This window comes from Trachurus japonicus, chromosome 10 (assembly GCF_045865225.1).
Source record: "Trachurus japonicus isolate A0001 chromosome 10, Traja_1.0".
Lineage (NCBI taxonomy): Eukaryota > Metazoa > Chordata > Actinopteri > Carangiformes > Carangidae > Trachurus > Trachurus japonicus.
This window is the reverse complement of record NC_140916.1, coordinates 36,554,693-36,571,687: the sequence shown is the minus strand read 5'-3', so window position 1 is coordinate 36,571,687 and position 16,995 is coordinate 36,554,693. Positions and strand designations below refer to the sequence as shown.

Here is a 16,995-nt window from a genome sequence, read left to right as displayed (position 1 = left end):
TAAAATGAGTAGGCTACTTGGCATCCTGGAAACCTGCCTGATTTTGGAGATATGCAGTGTTTATTTGCCATTACTTTCATTATTTCTGCTCGCTCAGATAATTCATGTCGATAATTTGATTGGTTTGGATTCTAAACCAATAGAATATACTCGCGACAAAATCGTCACGCTGCATATCAGGACACCCTCGCGCAAGTTTTCGTTGCCCTTTCGCTTGCTCGCTGCATGTCAGGACGAGGTGTTACGATCACGCACCCCGCCGGCCGCCGAAGCTTCGATTAAAATCGATTTTATGTCCGCGAAGCTTCGATTATCAAAATATGAAAATCGGGTCAGCCCTAATTAATACACAACCAAACCATCATAAATATGCCAGGGGATGGCAGCAAGACAGAAAAAACATAAACTTAAATAAATATTTTGTAAAGCTTACAAAGATCATAAGTTTTAACAGCTTTTTTATTCTCACAATCACAGAGGGAGGAGATATATTGACCAACATATGCAGACAGTTCCAAGAAGTTTGGCTTCTTACCAGAAAATGTAGACTTACCGGTATGTATATAAAATTTGGATAAAATAATTAACAAATTAATCATATAAAACTGAGAATTTAGTTTTTTATCATATGCGGTGTAGCCAAACAAAACATTTTTCCAGCATAAATTAAACTGGGGGTGAATATGATCACTGATAAAGCGTGCCAGTCTGCTCCACAGTTGTCTGGTGTGTGGGCCAGACCAAAATAAATGAACCAAGGTTTCATTGACAGAGACACAGTGGGTACAGTTCACATCAATGTCCTTTTTGCACGGTGACTCGAAGCTCTGTGGATGCATGTGATGACATCACTCCTAGCAGCTGAGCACGAGGTCTGAACACAGACAATCTGGTCTGGTCGTGAGGGTCAATCAGCTTTTATTAGCAAGTTGATACTGATCATAGAGTTAGGTATCGTCTGGATTTTATCGATACCAATGCTGCTTATTAATACCGATATTGATACTCTTATTGATGCTGCTCATTGCATTTTCATTTGATTTAGTTAAGTGAGCCCACACTTTAGACCTGTGATTCTCAAAGTGTGTGTTGATAGATGAGGCACAAGCTGGTACAGACGGCTGTGGTCAGCTGTGGTCTGGTCATGGTCACAGGAATTCTTACAGTGTTTTTTCCAGTTTTTTTCCCCTCACTAGTTTTAGCACATCCGATTTCAAGTTTTCCTACCAGCGAAAACTGAAAGGAGCCAGTTAGAAAAGAAGAGAATAGACTTACATATGTAGTATATACTGTATATGTCCAAGAGACTTTGGCCTGGACGGTGGCTCAGGTTTAACAATGAGGAAACTGTCACTGTCAGCTGCACATCTGTCAGCACTTCACTTCACAAACTTTATTTTGTAAGAACAGAATAGATGTAAATTTTGACAGTGACAGGCTGGATATAGAGAGCCGAAGCGGAAGCAGGAAGTAACGTCGCCATGGGACCTCAACTCTGAAAAACTCTCCATGCAAGTGAACGGGACTGAAAGTTTTATTTTGTGATCCGATTGAATTGTGCCATGAGAAAAAAATATGACCTCTACCTGTTTAAAACATCACGTTTCATGAAGAGAAATCAGCAGTTTATCATAAAACTATTGTAGAATAAAATTCAGAAGAATCTGTAACCAGAAAGACTACAAGTGGCGTAGGTGACGTCACCACATGGCGCCCTTTCCTGTGTCAGTTGGTGACGTATCTTTTGTGGGACACCAGATCTGTAGTCCGTAGAGCGGTCTTCACACAAAATACATTCTGCCGTTGCCGTTTTATGCTAAACTGCTTTTTTTCCCGGATGAAACGTGATGTTTTAAACAGGTAGAGGTCATATTTTTTTCTCATGGCACAATTCAATCGGATCACGAAATAAAACTTTCAGTCCCGTTCACTTGCATGGCGAGTTTTTCAGAGTTGAGGTCCCATGGTGACCGTTACTTCCTGCTTCCGCTTAGGCTCTCTATAAGCACTAAGCACCATATATGGTCACCCTCGTTAATAATAACGATTATGGAATAACATAACCTGATCAGTCTCTGCCGGCTCTGTTAGAAATAATTAACGTTACGTGGCAGTACAGTTTCGCCCAGGAGCTTATTGATAATTCGGTACCGACCAGTCAGGAGACAGTACCAATTTAGTACCGGTTCTCAATACCCACCCCTACTTCCTGCTATTGCTGGCATGGCATATAAAAGATTCTTACATGAACAACAACAACCCTTTAGTTATTTTGTACTGTGCATCCTTTAGGGAACTCTTTCTCAAAACGATCCAGCAGTTGACAGTCTCTGCATGAAGGTTGGATTATTAGTTTGTGAAAGTTGCAGACATGGCTGCAGAATATGAGGGAGGAGCTGCAGCTTAGGTTTCCTCACAGTGAGCAACAAGAATCACATGCTTGATACCAGCTGCTTTGGTGCTGTGTTGTGTTTTCCTCTCCAACGCTCCCCTTTATACGTCACATGACAGGTAGCTTATCCAATCACCTGCCAAGTATTTTGACCTGTATTTAAACAATTTCCCATGAAGGCTTTGCAGATGGTTGTGAGGAACCAACCACGTGGGCTGTTGGTGTCTAGCTCTGATGTCAGAGAGGCTTTTACATCATCACTATGGACGGATGCAGCCTCTGTACAGACCTGTTCTCAGATAGCAAAGTGCCCTTTCAGTATGTGTGTTTGTTTTTGTGAAGTGTACAGTGTATTCAAATATATTAGAAAGTAGTATATGGATAAGAAACATGTTCTTTAAAGGAGAATTTCGGTCATTTTTGACCCCTAAATCGTTGTCCTGATGGTCACCCAGTGTTGGGGGGAGCAAAAAACACGACTAAAATTGATGCAGGCAAACCGGAGTTACACCATGGCTAGACGGTGCTAGGGATAGCCACAACGCTAACCTTTGGGGGCAATTCTTTCAACCACAACAAACACTCAGAAAACAATCAAATATCTATGGCACATGACTGGAATCCTTATGACACACCACTGAACTCAGATAGTGTACAGTATAGACAGTATTGTGTTTTTGCATGTAGTCACTCACCTCAGATAGCCGAACTCTGAAACATCCTGGAAAGACATTACTATCCCATCACAGAGCGCCTGCTCTCCCCGCCACAGAAACAAACACTTTTTCCTTGTTCTTTACAAAAATAAACGGTGGAGCAGTGCAGTGGTAATGTCCAAAATATCTCTGACCGTTTATTTTTGTGATGGGACAGTAATGTCTTTCCAGGATGTTTCAGAGTTCGGCTATCTGAGGTGAGTGACTACATGCAAAAACACAAAGTTTACACTGTTTATACTGTACACTATATGAGTTCAGTGGTGTGTAGCGCCATCTAGCCATGGTCTAACTCCGGTTTGCCTGCATCAATTTTAGTGGCGTTTTTTGCTCCTCCAACACTGGGTGACCATCAGGACAACGATTTAGGGGTCAAAAATGGCCGGAATTCTACTTTAAGTTTCAGGTCTTCTGTTTAATTTTGAAACCATTTCCTGATTCTTTGTCGACATAAAAAAAAAATCAGGCGTTGGGTGTTTCTCTGTTTATGACACATTTTGGATGTTTGTGTTGTTGATGTTTTGTTCCATAAAAGGTGTTAAAAAAAAAACGGATACATTTTTTCCAGGGGCCCTTGATGGGGGTAACTTCATCATTTAAATCTCCTGTGCTAGAATCTGTGTTAAAGGTCCCATGTCTAACTTCTGTTCATCTCTTCTTTTGCTCAGGTGTTCCCACGCCAACAGAGGAGGTTCTGCACCACACGCTAAGCATGCTGGTCCGTGAGCGGAAGATCTACCCAACACCAGACGGATATTTTATCGTGACCCCTCAGACTTACTTCATCACTCCAAGCCTAATCCGAACCAGCTCCAAGTGGTACCACTTAGACGAGAGATCCATCGAGCGCCACCAGCAGCAGCAGCAGCAGCAGCAGCAGCAGCATCAGAACCAACAGCAGCATCAGCAGACGCAGTGCACTTCTCCTCTCTCCGGCACCATCACCCCGTCCACCTCTGGAGGCGTACGAGACCGAACGCACCACAAGTCCAGCCAAAACCACAGCGGGGGAGGCGGGGACTCTTTTTACAACAACGCATACCGTGGAGACGACCCCCCGAGTCACCACACCACGCTTCAGCGCCGATCCCCCAAAGACCACCGGGAGGCGTACTCATCCCCGCATTCCCCGCAAACACCTCCCCAAACGACGGGAGGCAACGCAGAGAAGAGCCGCAGCACCCTCGGGTTTCCCTTCAAGACGGACACGCTCACCAAGCACCGAGGAGGCGGTGGTGGCGGTGGCGGAGGAGGGGGAGGGGGAGTCAGCGGGGGAGGGACGGCGGAGAACGAGAAACAAGCAAGCGGAGGAAGCGGCACAGGAAGTCGGAAATTTGGTTTGAAGCTGTTCCGTCTGAGCTTCAAGAAGGACAAGGCCAAGCAGCTGGCCACCTTCTCGGCCCAGTTCCCGCCGGAGGAGTGGCCGCTGCGCGACGAGGAGGCGCCCAGCCAGCTGCCGCGCCACGTGGAGATGGAGATCATCCGCCGGATCAACCCCGACCTCACCGTAGAGAACCTCGCCAGGCACACGGCGGTCATGAAGCGTCTCGAGGAAGAGCGCGCCCAGAGGAGCAAAGCGTCCTCGGCCAATCAGAGCTCCCGGAGCAGGCGGAGCGGCGGCAGACACAGGAAGCAATCCCAGACCAAACACGGCCGCTCGCACAGCAAGACCAGGGCGTCGCGCGGCGGCGGTGGCGAGCCCGGCGACGGCTCCCATCTGGAGCTGCTTGCCGACAGGGACTACCGGGCCTACTCGTCCTCGCTGGCGCGGTCGCCGAGGGAACACGCCCTGGCGATGGAGCGGCAGCGGGCCCGGCTGCACCTGGCGCACAGCAACCCCAACATCCTGGACTCTTCCCACCTGCCCGTCACGCCGGAGTGGGACGTGTCCGGAGAGCTCGCCAAGCGACGCACAGAAATGCCTTTCCCCGAGCCAAGCCATGGCCCCTCAGCCCACCACTCCAAAGTCCACCGCTCGCACTCCCACACCCAGGAGAGGAAGTCCCGGAACGAACGCAGCGACAAAGCCAAGGAGCGCTCCCGGTCCATGGACAACTCCAAAGGACCTCTCGGTGCCGGGTTGATCGGACCGCCCGACTACTACGACGAACGGAGCCGCTACTACACCGACGACGGCACCCTGCGAGCCAATCAGAGCTCTTCTCACTACTCTCGAGCCACGCCCCCCACGATGGCGAAGCTGCCCGGAGATTCTTTGGGGATGGACGGCGGCCGGAGCTTAGAGAAGAGTAAGAGCAGGGACAGCCTGCCCGCGTACTCCCCCAAACCACTGCCCGCCTCCTTACCTCCCGACGATTACTTCCAGTGCTCCGGTTCCTCCTCCGACGCCGTTCTCTCCGCAGCCAACCCGCTGGGAACTCTGGGTAAAAGTAGCCATGACGGATTAAAAGTAAGCAACACTGACAGACAAACAGAAAGGCAAGCACCCCACCCCCAAGACACTAAGGAGGACTTAAAGGTGGGGCCTAAGGGTGGCAGCCTGCCTCCAATACCTCTCTCTATCCCAGACGCAGCCCTTCCTAACGGACGCTCTTCCCACAGTGCCTCCTCTGGGCAGGAGAAACGTAAGGAGATCTTTAGTAAAGACACGCTCTTCAAACCTCCTCCGAGCCTCCCGCTGCCCGGCTACAGCTCCTTGAGGAAACCCCCCGCCCTCACCTCCTCCGCTCTGTCCTCGTCTTGCGATGCACTCGATTCCCAGGAGGCCTTCGACGCTCCCAAACCTCTGGTGGCCACGCCGTGCATACCGCCGCCGCCGGGAGGGGCCGAGCCCGCCGGCAGCGCCGCGGAGGCCTCCTCCTTCGACTACTACAACGTCTCGGACGACGACGAGCTGGAGGAAGGGGGGACCACTAAGAGTCGAGGGGAGAACGAGAAGGCCGGAGGGGGCGTGGTCGGGATGGGAGGGGGCGGGGCGGGCACCATGCAGTGGCTGCTGGAGAGAGAGAAGGAGAGGGACCTACAGAGGAGGTTTGAAAGAACTCTGACCTTCCCCGGTGCTAAAGAGAACCACCCCGAGTCCAGTCAGAACCAGCAGTCGGCCCACTCTGCCAGACTGGACAGTATGGACTCCAGCTCGGTCACTGTTGACAGTGGATTCAACTCACCACGGTGAGAGCATATTATACACTGAACCACATGGCAACCCACTGCAAAACGTGACTCTCATTAGTTTCACATTTATTATTTAAGGCCTTTGCACACCGGGTCCGTTTTTTTTACGTACGAAATTGCCGCACGTCAAAAAATAACTTCGACCTCATGTTGTGTCGATCAGAGTGCGAATTATACAATGACAATTGGGGGGGTCAACATTTTACACAGCGCACCTGGACTCAGTCCCGGTATCTCGGGTTCATAGTCAGTGACACGCGCAGATTCTGGCAATGAAATGGCTTAGTCCACTAGGGGGTTCTGACATTTTACTACAAGCATCTTCCTGGCAAGACTATGGAAATACTGTATATTGTAGTATTTATGATTACTAATAAGACAGATAAATGTTTCAACCCCCCCTATTTGTTATTTGTACCTCTTTTAGGGGGGTCGCAGTCGTAATTAGGGGGGTCAAACCCCCCCAAACCCCCCTGTAATTCGCACTATGGTGTCGATCATGTTTACACACCGAGTCCCAAACTTTCGTCCGTCATAAAAGTTTTCGGAACAGGTTCGATTTAATGCGTTTTTCACATCCGTGAAAAGTCTTTTTAACCAATCACATCAGCGTTTCGAGGCTGGAGAGGGAGAGAGAAGGGGGGGATCACCGCTGAGTGGGTGTGTCTGTGACTGTCTGTGTGTGTGTGTGTGCGTGCGCCAGCCGCTGTTCAGGATCATGGAAATTGTCCGTCTTCTGTTTAATGTGTGAGCTAATAATCAATATCTATCAAACTGGACCACTGACATCCTAAAATAAACTGTTGAAGTGATCATGATAGATCCCCTCGCTACTGGCTCCTCTCAGGATGGACACAATATTTAAATTTTTCTCTTTCATTTCTCAACAAGTGAGAGAACCACAAAGTGCATCACTGCGTGACGTTTTTTGTCTCCCTCTCCGAAATTTGGAACACAAAATAAAAACGCATGCGAATAAAACGCAACGGACTCAGTGTGCAAGGAGCCTAGTGTGCGTAACGTTTTTTGTCGGATGACGGATACGAAAAACGCATGCGAAAAAAACGGACTCAGTGTGCAAAGACCTTTAGAGTTTGATTTGATATGACTCAGAAAATTCCTTAAGTTTAGACAAACATTTACATTGACATTTACTCATATGACTCAACTTCGTTTTTTTTCTTTGTTGCAACTTCATTTTTTTGAGTCAGATGAAATTCGTATTTTCTATTAAAGGGATACGCCAACATTTTTTTTTTTGTTTCTTGCCTCACTCCCGAGTCCATGACCAGCAGATAGACACCATCCTTTCGACTGCGCGTGCAGTAACCATGGAGATAGAGCCGTATCGCCCGTAATTAGCTTAGCTCAAACACTGGAAGTGTATAGGTAGTGTTAGCCTGCCTCCACCTAAAGTCATCAGAGAAACTCTTCAGCAACTCTAAACGGAAACCGGCAGGCCGATCTTCGTCTCAGAGCTGACTAAACTCTCCGGTAAGGCATCTTGAGCGGTCAAATGCCGCTAACGGGACGAGATCGGTCAAAACGGAGGGTTCAAGCAAAGACGCTTTATTTTGGTTCAAGCTAGCTACATCGAGGGTAGGTTAGCTTCCTATTTCAAAGTAAAAGCACAAATTCTATCGTCATGGTTTTCTGTATGTAAAGGGCAGCGGGTGTTTTATTTTGTGAAAGTAACCGGAAGTGCGTTGGTCACAACGGCTAGCTTGAGTAGCGCCGAATTCGTCCAAACAAAACTGTAAACAGCTGGTATTTAGACAAATTAACGACACACTGCTGATCTAAACGGCTACTTTCTCACCTAAACATGTTTGAAATGTGGATAAAGTGATATATTTACAGAGTTTAGAGCTAAAATGAAATCAGCTTCTGACTGCTGATTACGGCTGGGGTAGGAGGCAGGCTAACACTACCCATACACTTCCAGTGTTTGAGCTAAGCTAATTACGAGTGATACGGCTCTCCATGGTTACTGCACGCACAGTCGAAAGGATGGTGTCTATCTGCTGGTCATGGACTCGGGAGTGAGGCAAGACACGAAAAAAAATGTTGGCATATCCCTTTAAATTTAATTTACTGTTAATTTACTACTAAAGTAAATCTACAGGTTTTACTGTACATTTTACTAATGAATTATTAAGTAATTCATAATTTAATGAACGTCTGTATTTGTTACAGACAGTTTTTCTCAATTTTTTAAATTTCTGATTCCATGCAAACTCCATGATCTTAACTGATATATTTTCTTTTTCCTTTTTTTAATTTTTTTTTTTTTTTTTTAATTTCAATTAATGATGATAATAAGAAAATTGACTGAATACAAGAGTTAAAGTTTCACTCGAGGTGACACTAAAAACTTTTGTTATGTTTAATTTAGTTAGCTTACTATAATTACAGGTAAGGATAGATGTTATAGTTTATTGTGATGTATTTTTTTTTAAATGTCACCTTTTCTACCATATTGTATTGAAAAAACAAAAACACCACATCATGAATAAAACCAGCAGGATTGTGCAGCCAGTATTGTGCTTTACCATGAACTCAGTAACTGTCCTTTCACAGTGTTTTGAAACTTTCTGTGTAACCTCAGTGACCTCTGTGACCTCTGAGTTCAGCACCAAAGACACATTCAGGACGGACTGGAGACAGGATCACTAATATGTCCTGATCACACTGAAGGACCAGCTACTCTGTCTCAGTCTCAGGTGTCCCAACACAGCTTGATTATGAAGCCAAATATTGGACTATTTCAGGTGGATAAAACCTGAACTCACTGTAGAGCTGTAGACAGTGCCATGATTCCCTCAACCACTCTGCTCTCTCTCACACACACAGATGAATACACTGGCAGCAGCCCTGTCTATTGATTTGCTCTGAACGACCACACTGTTTATTTGTGTAAAAAGCAGAAACTAAGGCCAGGAATACACTGGGAACGGCGAGTTTTTTACCTGCTACACCAGGCACGGACGCAACGCGACACGGCTTCACTGTTTGTTGTTGCAGCTTCAGCTTCACCTTGTCAAGCTGCAGTAAATGAGTGCACTTTATGAATCTCAACACATTTTTACATCCTTCCTGTTAAAATGGATTGACAGTACCTTTTTCACAGGTAATTTGCTGACTATGTAGGTTTGCAAGTGCAGACTATATTAAATGGTATCAATTAACTGTTTAACTACACGATCATGGATCCACAATGTAAAAAAAACAAACCCCATAATGTTGCACTGCTACTGGCTTTGCCTCTGGTACATGAGACATTTATTTTAATCACTTTTAAACGTAATCTATTCGTTTTATACACAGTTCTCTGTAGTTTTCTACCTGTTGGAGGGCCGAGTAGCCACGCGACGAGGAAATAAAATAGACCCGGCGCGAAAAAGAAGAGAAACGCCGTGCGACGGCCTCTGGAGTGCGCGTCGCTCACATGGCCGGTGGAGGAGCTTCCATTGACTGAATGGACGTACGTTTTGCGTCGCGACCGTTCCCAGTGTATTTCAGCCGTAAGATGTGATCACTGAAGACTTGAAATGAGTGACTGACAAGGATGGAGGTGATGAGGTCTCAACAGAGCATTCAGAGTGTAGATGTGGCCAGTGGTAAACGCACGGCCCCTTCATGATGACAGTCACTAACCCTGGACACTTGAAGACATTTGTGAGAAAGTTATTCTGATGAAACTGCACAAACAATCGTATCTCAATAAAACACCTAAACTTCTAGTGATGTGACTATATGACGACCCACAGTGTAGGTTCAGCACATACACACACATATTGAAAAATTAATCTATCAATCAATTTTTCAACTTGACTGAAAAATGCAAACACTACACAATACACACATGGGCACTAGGAGTTGCAATAACCTGTAAACACTTTGAGCAAATTGGTCAAACAGGATGAAACATACAACATTCTCTGTCATGTGATTCGACTCCACAATAAAAGGCGTTGACTAACTTTAAACCTTGGATTCTATTTACAGTCTTTCAATAAACACCAATCACCTGCAACAAAAGCTGTGACCCTCTTTGATGCGCTGGCTGAATTGTGCAAGTGCAAACCTTTTTAGGTTTTATCTGTCTTCCTGTTTGTGCTGGGACATCACCGTCAGTGTGATCAGGTCACTTTGTCATCTAATGATGAGGGGCTCAGAGGTAAATACAGCTACAGCTACAACTACAGGTACAGGAGCTGCTCAAATGGATGCACAGGTAGAAATGGAAGCATCTATAATGTCACAGTTGTCAACATCTACTGGAATACTAGGAAAGAAAAAAGTCACCTTTACACTTTCTTACTTGGGCGATTTAAAAAAAACATTTACATGTCTTACTATATCTTTCTTTATGAATTATCTTTAATATCATTATAAATACCTGTAAATAATAATAATAATAATATAATGGATTGGTTTTATATAGCGCCTTACCAAAAGTGCTTTACACAAATCATTACTCATTTAAAATAGGTGAGGACTTTTTTAAGGTATGGCTAACTTTGAGGCTAAAAATAGAAATATGAAGGGAACCTGCCAGTAAATTAGATTAATGTCACATTGCATAACAAATTAAACACAAATGACAGACATTTGATTGAAAGTTCAAAGCTGTTCCTGAAGTGCTGCATTTTTTGTCTTGAAAAAGCAATAATACTTTTTTTCATCTATTACATTACAGACTATAGCCTGTAAGTTATTTATCCATTCTTTGACTTTCCCGTTGGGAATTAGGAAAGGTGCTTACTTGCTTGTGTCTTTGTCTTTGATGCATTTTCAAAATGTTACACTTAAAGGGACAACGAGGAGTTCCTACGCAAGTATGGAAAGTATGGAAAAGTATAATTCGATTTTATACATTTCCAGGTCTGGAGAAGTATGGAAAATGGAAACTATTGTATGGAAATATATTTATCTTAATACTTATCTGGGATTGATCTTATCTGAAGTTGTTTGGGTTAATTATTTTGTATTAGCTACAATCTCCTGGAAATAATTTGGTGACATAATGGCATGCAAATTCAGAATAATGAAAACAAACGATTAGTTGCATAATTTATTTACATGATACACATATAGCCTAAATTCTGAAATGTCACAAATTATTTGAATGTTTTTACCGAGAAGTCTGGAAATTAGGGTCTGGAATTTTTAAATTTCAAATGTGTAGGAACTCTGTATTGGGTTTGTGTTTTCTGTTTAAAGATAAATGCCACGAATCTTCACCCACGGTCACATCGTTATCATTAACTGTCTACAGACTTGATCAGTTAGGTGTTACATACAGGTGATGTTGGTTCAGTACGTCGCAGTGAGTGATGCAAGAATGAAATGTTCATTCTTCTTTTCTAATCTAACAAAACCAGGCTCAGTCCACCTTAAAGAAAAGCAAGCCATCAGCAGGTGTGTTAAAGGGATATTCCGGCCTAAGTTTACATGCTGTTTAGATCCAGTTTGCCGACCACTAGCTTCTCTAGTTGTAGTAACTTCAGCAAAGACCGCACGATAACTACACTGCTGTCAATTCCTCCACCAGCAAACCTCCATCAAAAAGCCACTCATAAGCCCTATTCGCACAGGATTAGTATTACCTGGGGACCTCTGGTGATTTGTAAATTACCCCCCCACGTCTGTGTTTCTTGCAGTGCATTCGCACGGGATAAGTGAAGTCTGTAATTTTACTCGAATTTACTGACATGAAAGGGATAGTAGCATTTTTTTTAAAGTGGGGTTGTATGATCTCCAAAAAGCCCCTAAGTACTTTAATTGCAGTAGAAGACTCTCTGCACTCCTCCCGTTAGCAACGCCAGCCCATAATAGCCCTGCCCAGAGATTTACAACATACAGTGTTGTGAACAGACCCAAAGAAACGGCCTATTTTCGTGGCCTAAAAGAGGTTTTACCTGAAAAAAATACACAGTTCCATTGTTCACTATAATATAATTTTTTCCAGCCCTTCAAAGTGCAGGAAAAACACAGTTTTTATTTAGACCTAACTCACGTATCCCTCCGCCCAGGGTTAGCGCCCGCCGATCAGCAGTTGGTTAGGTCCAAATAAAAACTGTGTTTTTCCTGCACTTTGAAGGGCTGGAAAAAGAGTCTTCTACTGCAATTAAAGTACTTAGGGGCTATTTGTAGATCATACAACCCCACTTTTAAAAAAATGCTACTATCCCTTTAAGGCTCCGATATGACGTCAAAGCTGTGCACGTCGTAACATCCTCTGCTGTCACATCCATGTGCGAAGCAAATGTAAATAAAATGTCAAAGCAGCAACGTGACTTCGCAACAGTGCAGTTGTCATAATAACGGGCCGTCACAGCATCTGTATTAAACCTGTTGAAAGCCGCATGTCATCCATCTCAATATCCTCCGAAATTTCGCTCTTTTTATGGATCTGAGCTGTTTATTTAAATGGGTCTCCAGCACCGATACGAGCCTGTGTTTGCACCTGAAACGGCTTCAAAAATGCTGCTCATAATTTCCACCGCAGCCTCCATGTTTCAACCCGTAGCCTACAGTATGGTTTCAACCGGGGAAGAACAAAAAATGCCCCTCAATTACTGAGATGCAGATTCACACAGGACTAGTTTTACCACAGGACGTCGGTCTTTGGTGAAATATAGCAGGTCATTTGCGGGGAAATTTTTACTTTACAAATTACTGACATGGTGCATTCACACGGGATTAAGATCACAGACGTCCTCCACAATTATTACAAATTACCAGAGGTCCCCAGGTAAAACTAATCCCGTGCTAATAGGGCTATAGACACAAAAAATAATCAGAACAGCATCAAACATCATCAACAGTACAAATAGTGTCCCAGCCCATAATATGAGGCATCAAACACCTGCTGGCTTTGACTAGTTTCTATTTGAAAGAGAGGAAAACAAAACTCACACACTCTCCTCCAGCTTGCTCGTTGTAGGGAAGCCCTGTCTTTTTGCTGGTGGTTTGCTGGTGGAGGAATAGACAGCAGTGTACTGAAGTTGCTACAACTAGAGAAGCTAGTGGTCAGCAAACTGGATCTCTGGAGGGGGGGGGGGGGGGGGGGGGGGTCTTGCTTAGTGTCACGGTGTATTAGACCAGTGGTTCTCAAACCTTTTCACATCAAGGACTCCTAAATTGACACAAATTAGACCATGGACCCCCATAGGACGAAATTTTGAAACGAACACCACAAAAACACAAATATTTGTTCTGAGAAAATGTAAATGTATGTTCAAATTAGGGCCATTGGCGTTTATTTTTTTGAAATATTAAATATTAAAAAAAAAAATTTATCTTTAAAAAAGTTTTAAAATATCTAAATTATAAAAAGCTGGTGAAATTTATCAAAAAAAGTTTTAAAAATTCTAGAAAAAAATGTGTAAAATTTCTCTTTAAAAAAAGTTTTAAAAATCTAAATAAAAAAAGATGGTGAAATTTATCAAAAATAAGTTTTTAAAAGTCTAGAAAAAACTGGTAAAATAAAAAAATTTTTTTAAAAAAAGTGATACAATTTCTCAAAATAAAAAAAAGTTTAAAAGTGTCAAGAAAAAAAAAGTAGTAAAAAAAAAAAGTTTAAAAGTTCTAGAAAAAAGTTTCAAAATTAAGAGAAAAAGTTGAGGACCCCCTTGAACCTTCTGAAGGCCCCCTGGGGGTCCCCGGACCCCACGTTGAGAACCACTGTGTTAGGCCATGGGTTAAACTTATGCCGGACTGTCCCTTTAAATTCTGATAGATGAAAACCCATGGATGAGTTTAGACCTTCTCTCCACTAGCAGCTCCCTCAGGAGTGAATGTCCTTCCTGCAGCAGCAGCAGCAGCAGCAGCAGCAGCAGCAGCAGCAGCAGCAGCTGTAGTGCTGCATGCTCTCTTGTTATTAGGACTTTGCCCAATAATACCTGCGACTCCCTGTTTTTAACTACAACACAGTAGAGATGGGATTTATGGCTCTTTGAGGGGAGCCGGATCTTGGTGAGCTGTTCCGTTCAAAAAACTGGCTCATTTGACTGATTTTTTAAAATATTTATTAAGTTTTAAGAAGCCAGCCTGGTGGTAACTCATTTTATCTTGGAAATAATGGGGTGAGATTTGGAACAAAATAATACAAAATTAGATATCCCACTAATATCTGAGTTTGCACGCCACTTACGTAGCCAATGGAGCAGCTTCAATTGACTGTTATGAACACACAGAGATGTTAAAAAAAAAAAAAGAACGGTTCCCAGCTGTGACTCGGTTCCCATCGTTCATGTTAACGAGCCGTTCAATAGAATCGGTTCGTTCGTCAACGTCACAACACTACAACACAGGTCAACATGTTGTAACTACAAACGGTTTGCTGCTAAAGATGCACTTCAGAATGTGACCGGTGTGAGCAGAGCGTGGACAGAGCAGAGAAGCAAATGAGTCCAACAGTTTTGAACTTTCAAATTCCACAAATCTGTTTTCACAGCTGCTCATTAAAGGAATAGTTCACCCAAAATTCAAATTTCACTCATCTACTCACCCTCATGTCGACTAAGAGCTGTGAGAATTTTCAGAGTCCTCCGTTCCTTCTCTGAGTTACGGGGGGGGGGGGTGGGGGGTCCGTGCAGCAGTGTTTGTCCATATAATGGTTGTGAATGGATACCAACTTTCTTCGTCCAAAAAGACACACCAAAAAACACCCAAATACCTCCATAGTGCTCGTCTGTAATGTCCCTCTTGTATTGAAGCCCCGACATGAGAAATTGTTCCGAAAAAAATTAAATAAGTCTATATTTTAAGCTTGTTTGTAGCGGAAGCTCCCAGTGTCTCAGTTCACTGCTCTTCCTGACCGGCGGAACAATTTCTCATGTCGGGGCTTCAATACAAGAGGGACATTACAGACGACCTTCCAGAGAAGGAACGGAGGACTGTGACAATTCTCACAGCTCTTCGTCGACATGAGGGTGAGTAGATAATGAGTGAAATTTGAATTTTGGGTGAACTTTCCCTTTAAAGAGTAATCCTCCCTCTGACTATTGTCCATTTCCTGCTCTCTCTCTCTCTGTGTGTGTGTCTCACTGTGTGTTTCTGTGTCTTCCTCCTGCAGAACGCGGGAGAGCCTGGCGTCCAACACCTCTTCCATCGTGGAGAGCAACCGTCGGCAGAACCTGGCGCTGAGCCCCGGCCACCTCGGCATCACCACCGGCAACGGCGGCCCCCCCCCCTTCTCCTTCCGCACTATCCCAGAACCCGCCGGCGGCCAACCAGAGAAGCTGCAGAAGCCCAGCGCCTGCCTTGCGTCAATCACCAGCGTCTGAGGGGGGGGGGAGGGGGGCGGGACACAGAAGAATGCTGACAGCCAATGGGCTTTAGGGAGCGGTAGAGCGCTGGAGAAGAGAGTAACGACCTAACGACACGCATTGGTCCAATGTTAGCGCCTCCTGGTGGAGGAATATGGGTTTTGCAAAAGCGCCCAAGAACTGACATCTCTGCATTGTTGGTGAATGAGCAAGTGCGGTGTTTTAAAGGCCCCATGGCATGAAAAATTTGATTGTGGTTATTTTTTGGTGCTTGGGGAGGTCTCTGGGCCATGTATATACTGCCCCATGCATCAAACTGGTCATAAACGGAGAAACACACACCGCCCATTTGTAGGAACTGTCTCTTTAAGACGAGCAGATAGCACTTCCTCCTTTCTGTGATGTCACACACAAGGTAACTCCGCCCACCCTGACCAGTTTTTATTTTTTTTCAAATTTTATGAATGAAGCTTAGGTTTCAGTTACTTGCCTGTGATTGGCCCGACCACATGCCACTCAAAAACAGTGAGCCAATCAGAGGAGAGGTTCTCATTCTCTCTTCTGATTGGCCAAATGACCTGTGCCTGCTAGAGCTCCAGAAAGAGGCAACAGAAAGGGGCAATATAGACGATATTAAGCAGATTACAGATACTCAAAACCAATGATACATTTTGTTAGGGATATCAGCAGGTAAATAAACCCAGAGAAAAGTGCACAGCATGAGGCCTTTAAATAATTTAAGGACATTTATAGATCACCCACGTTAATAGCATCATTGAGGATCCTTTACAGATAAACATTAACACATAGGCGAGTAAAAAAAACAAACAATTTTTCTAGAATTGTTAAACTTTTTTTTCTTTGAGAATACATATATATTAGATTTCGATTTTTTTGTTGTTGAAATTTTACCACTCTTTTCTAGAAAATTTTAAACTTTTTTTGTTTGTTTGGGGTTTTTTTGGAGAATTTTACCACTTCTTCCTAGGAAATGTTTGAAGGTTTTTGGAGAAATTGTACCACTTTTTTCCTGAAATTTCTCCATAATATTTCCAAAAATCCACGCCATTGGCCCTAATTTGAATGTAGAAAACTTTATTCAGTCTCGGAACAAATGGTGTTTGCTTCAAAATTTTGTCCAATGGGGGGGATCCGTGGTCTAATTTGTGTCAGTTTAGGGGTCCTTGATGTGAAAAAGTTTAAGAACCACTGATCTAGAAAATCCAACTAAAACCTTTCACCATCTATTTTCTGTACAAATGAAGTGAAAGGAGGATGAGAGAGAGATAGAAAGAGAGGAAGAAATGTTTGCTCAACAACATTTCAGTCAAAGCACCTTGATTCCTGTTAAAAACAAACAAAAAAAACAGTTGTCTACATTAATGTTTCAATCTACATTTTGTAATAAACAAATCATAAGTATAATTTGATACGACCAAGACACCTAAAAACAAAAACACGGCCTTTCATCAAT

General features: G+C 43.8%; 1 protein-coding gene across 3 annotated transcripts in view; it reads left to right on the top strand.

The window, feature by feature from the left end:
* The window catches only part of LOC146980359 (storkhead-box protein 2-like), a 90,813-nt gene extending 75,213 nt beyond the window's left edge, over window positions 1–15,600 (top strand). For 2 of the 3 annotated variants that reach the window (XM_085788581.1, XM_085788583.1), the window contains exons 3-4: window positions 3,777–6,240; window positions 15,329–15,542. In XM_085788581.1, coding sequence (XP_085644707.1) covers window positions 3,777–6,240; window positions 15,329–15,539 — 2,675 coding nt within the window. In that variant the 3' untranslated portion in view covers window positions 15,540–15,542. Of the gene's footprint in view, window positions 1–3,776; window positions 6,241–15,328 lie in introns of all 3 variants that reach the window. The other variant, XM_085788582.1, reaches the window with a different exon arrangement.
* The last annotated feature ends 1,395 nt before the right edge of the window (window positions 15,601–16,995 follow it).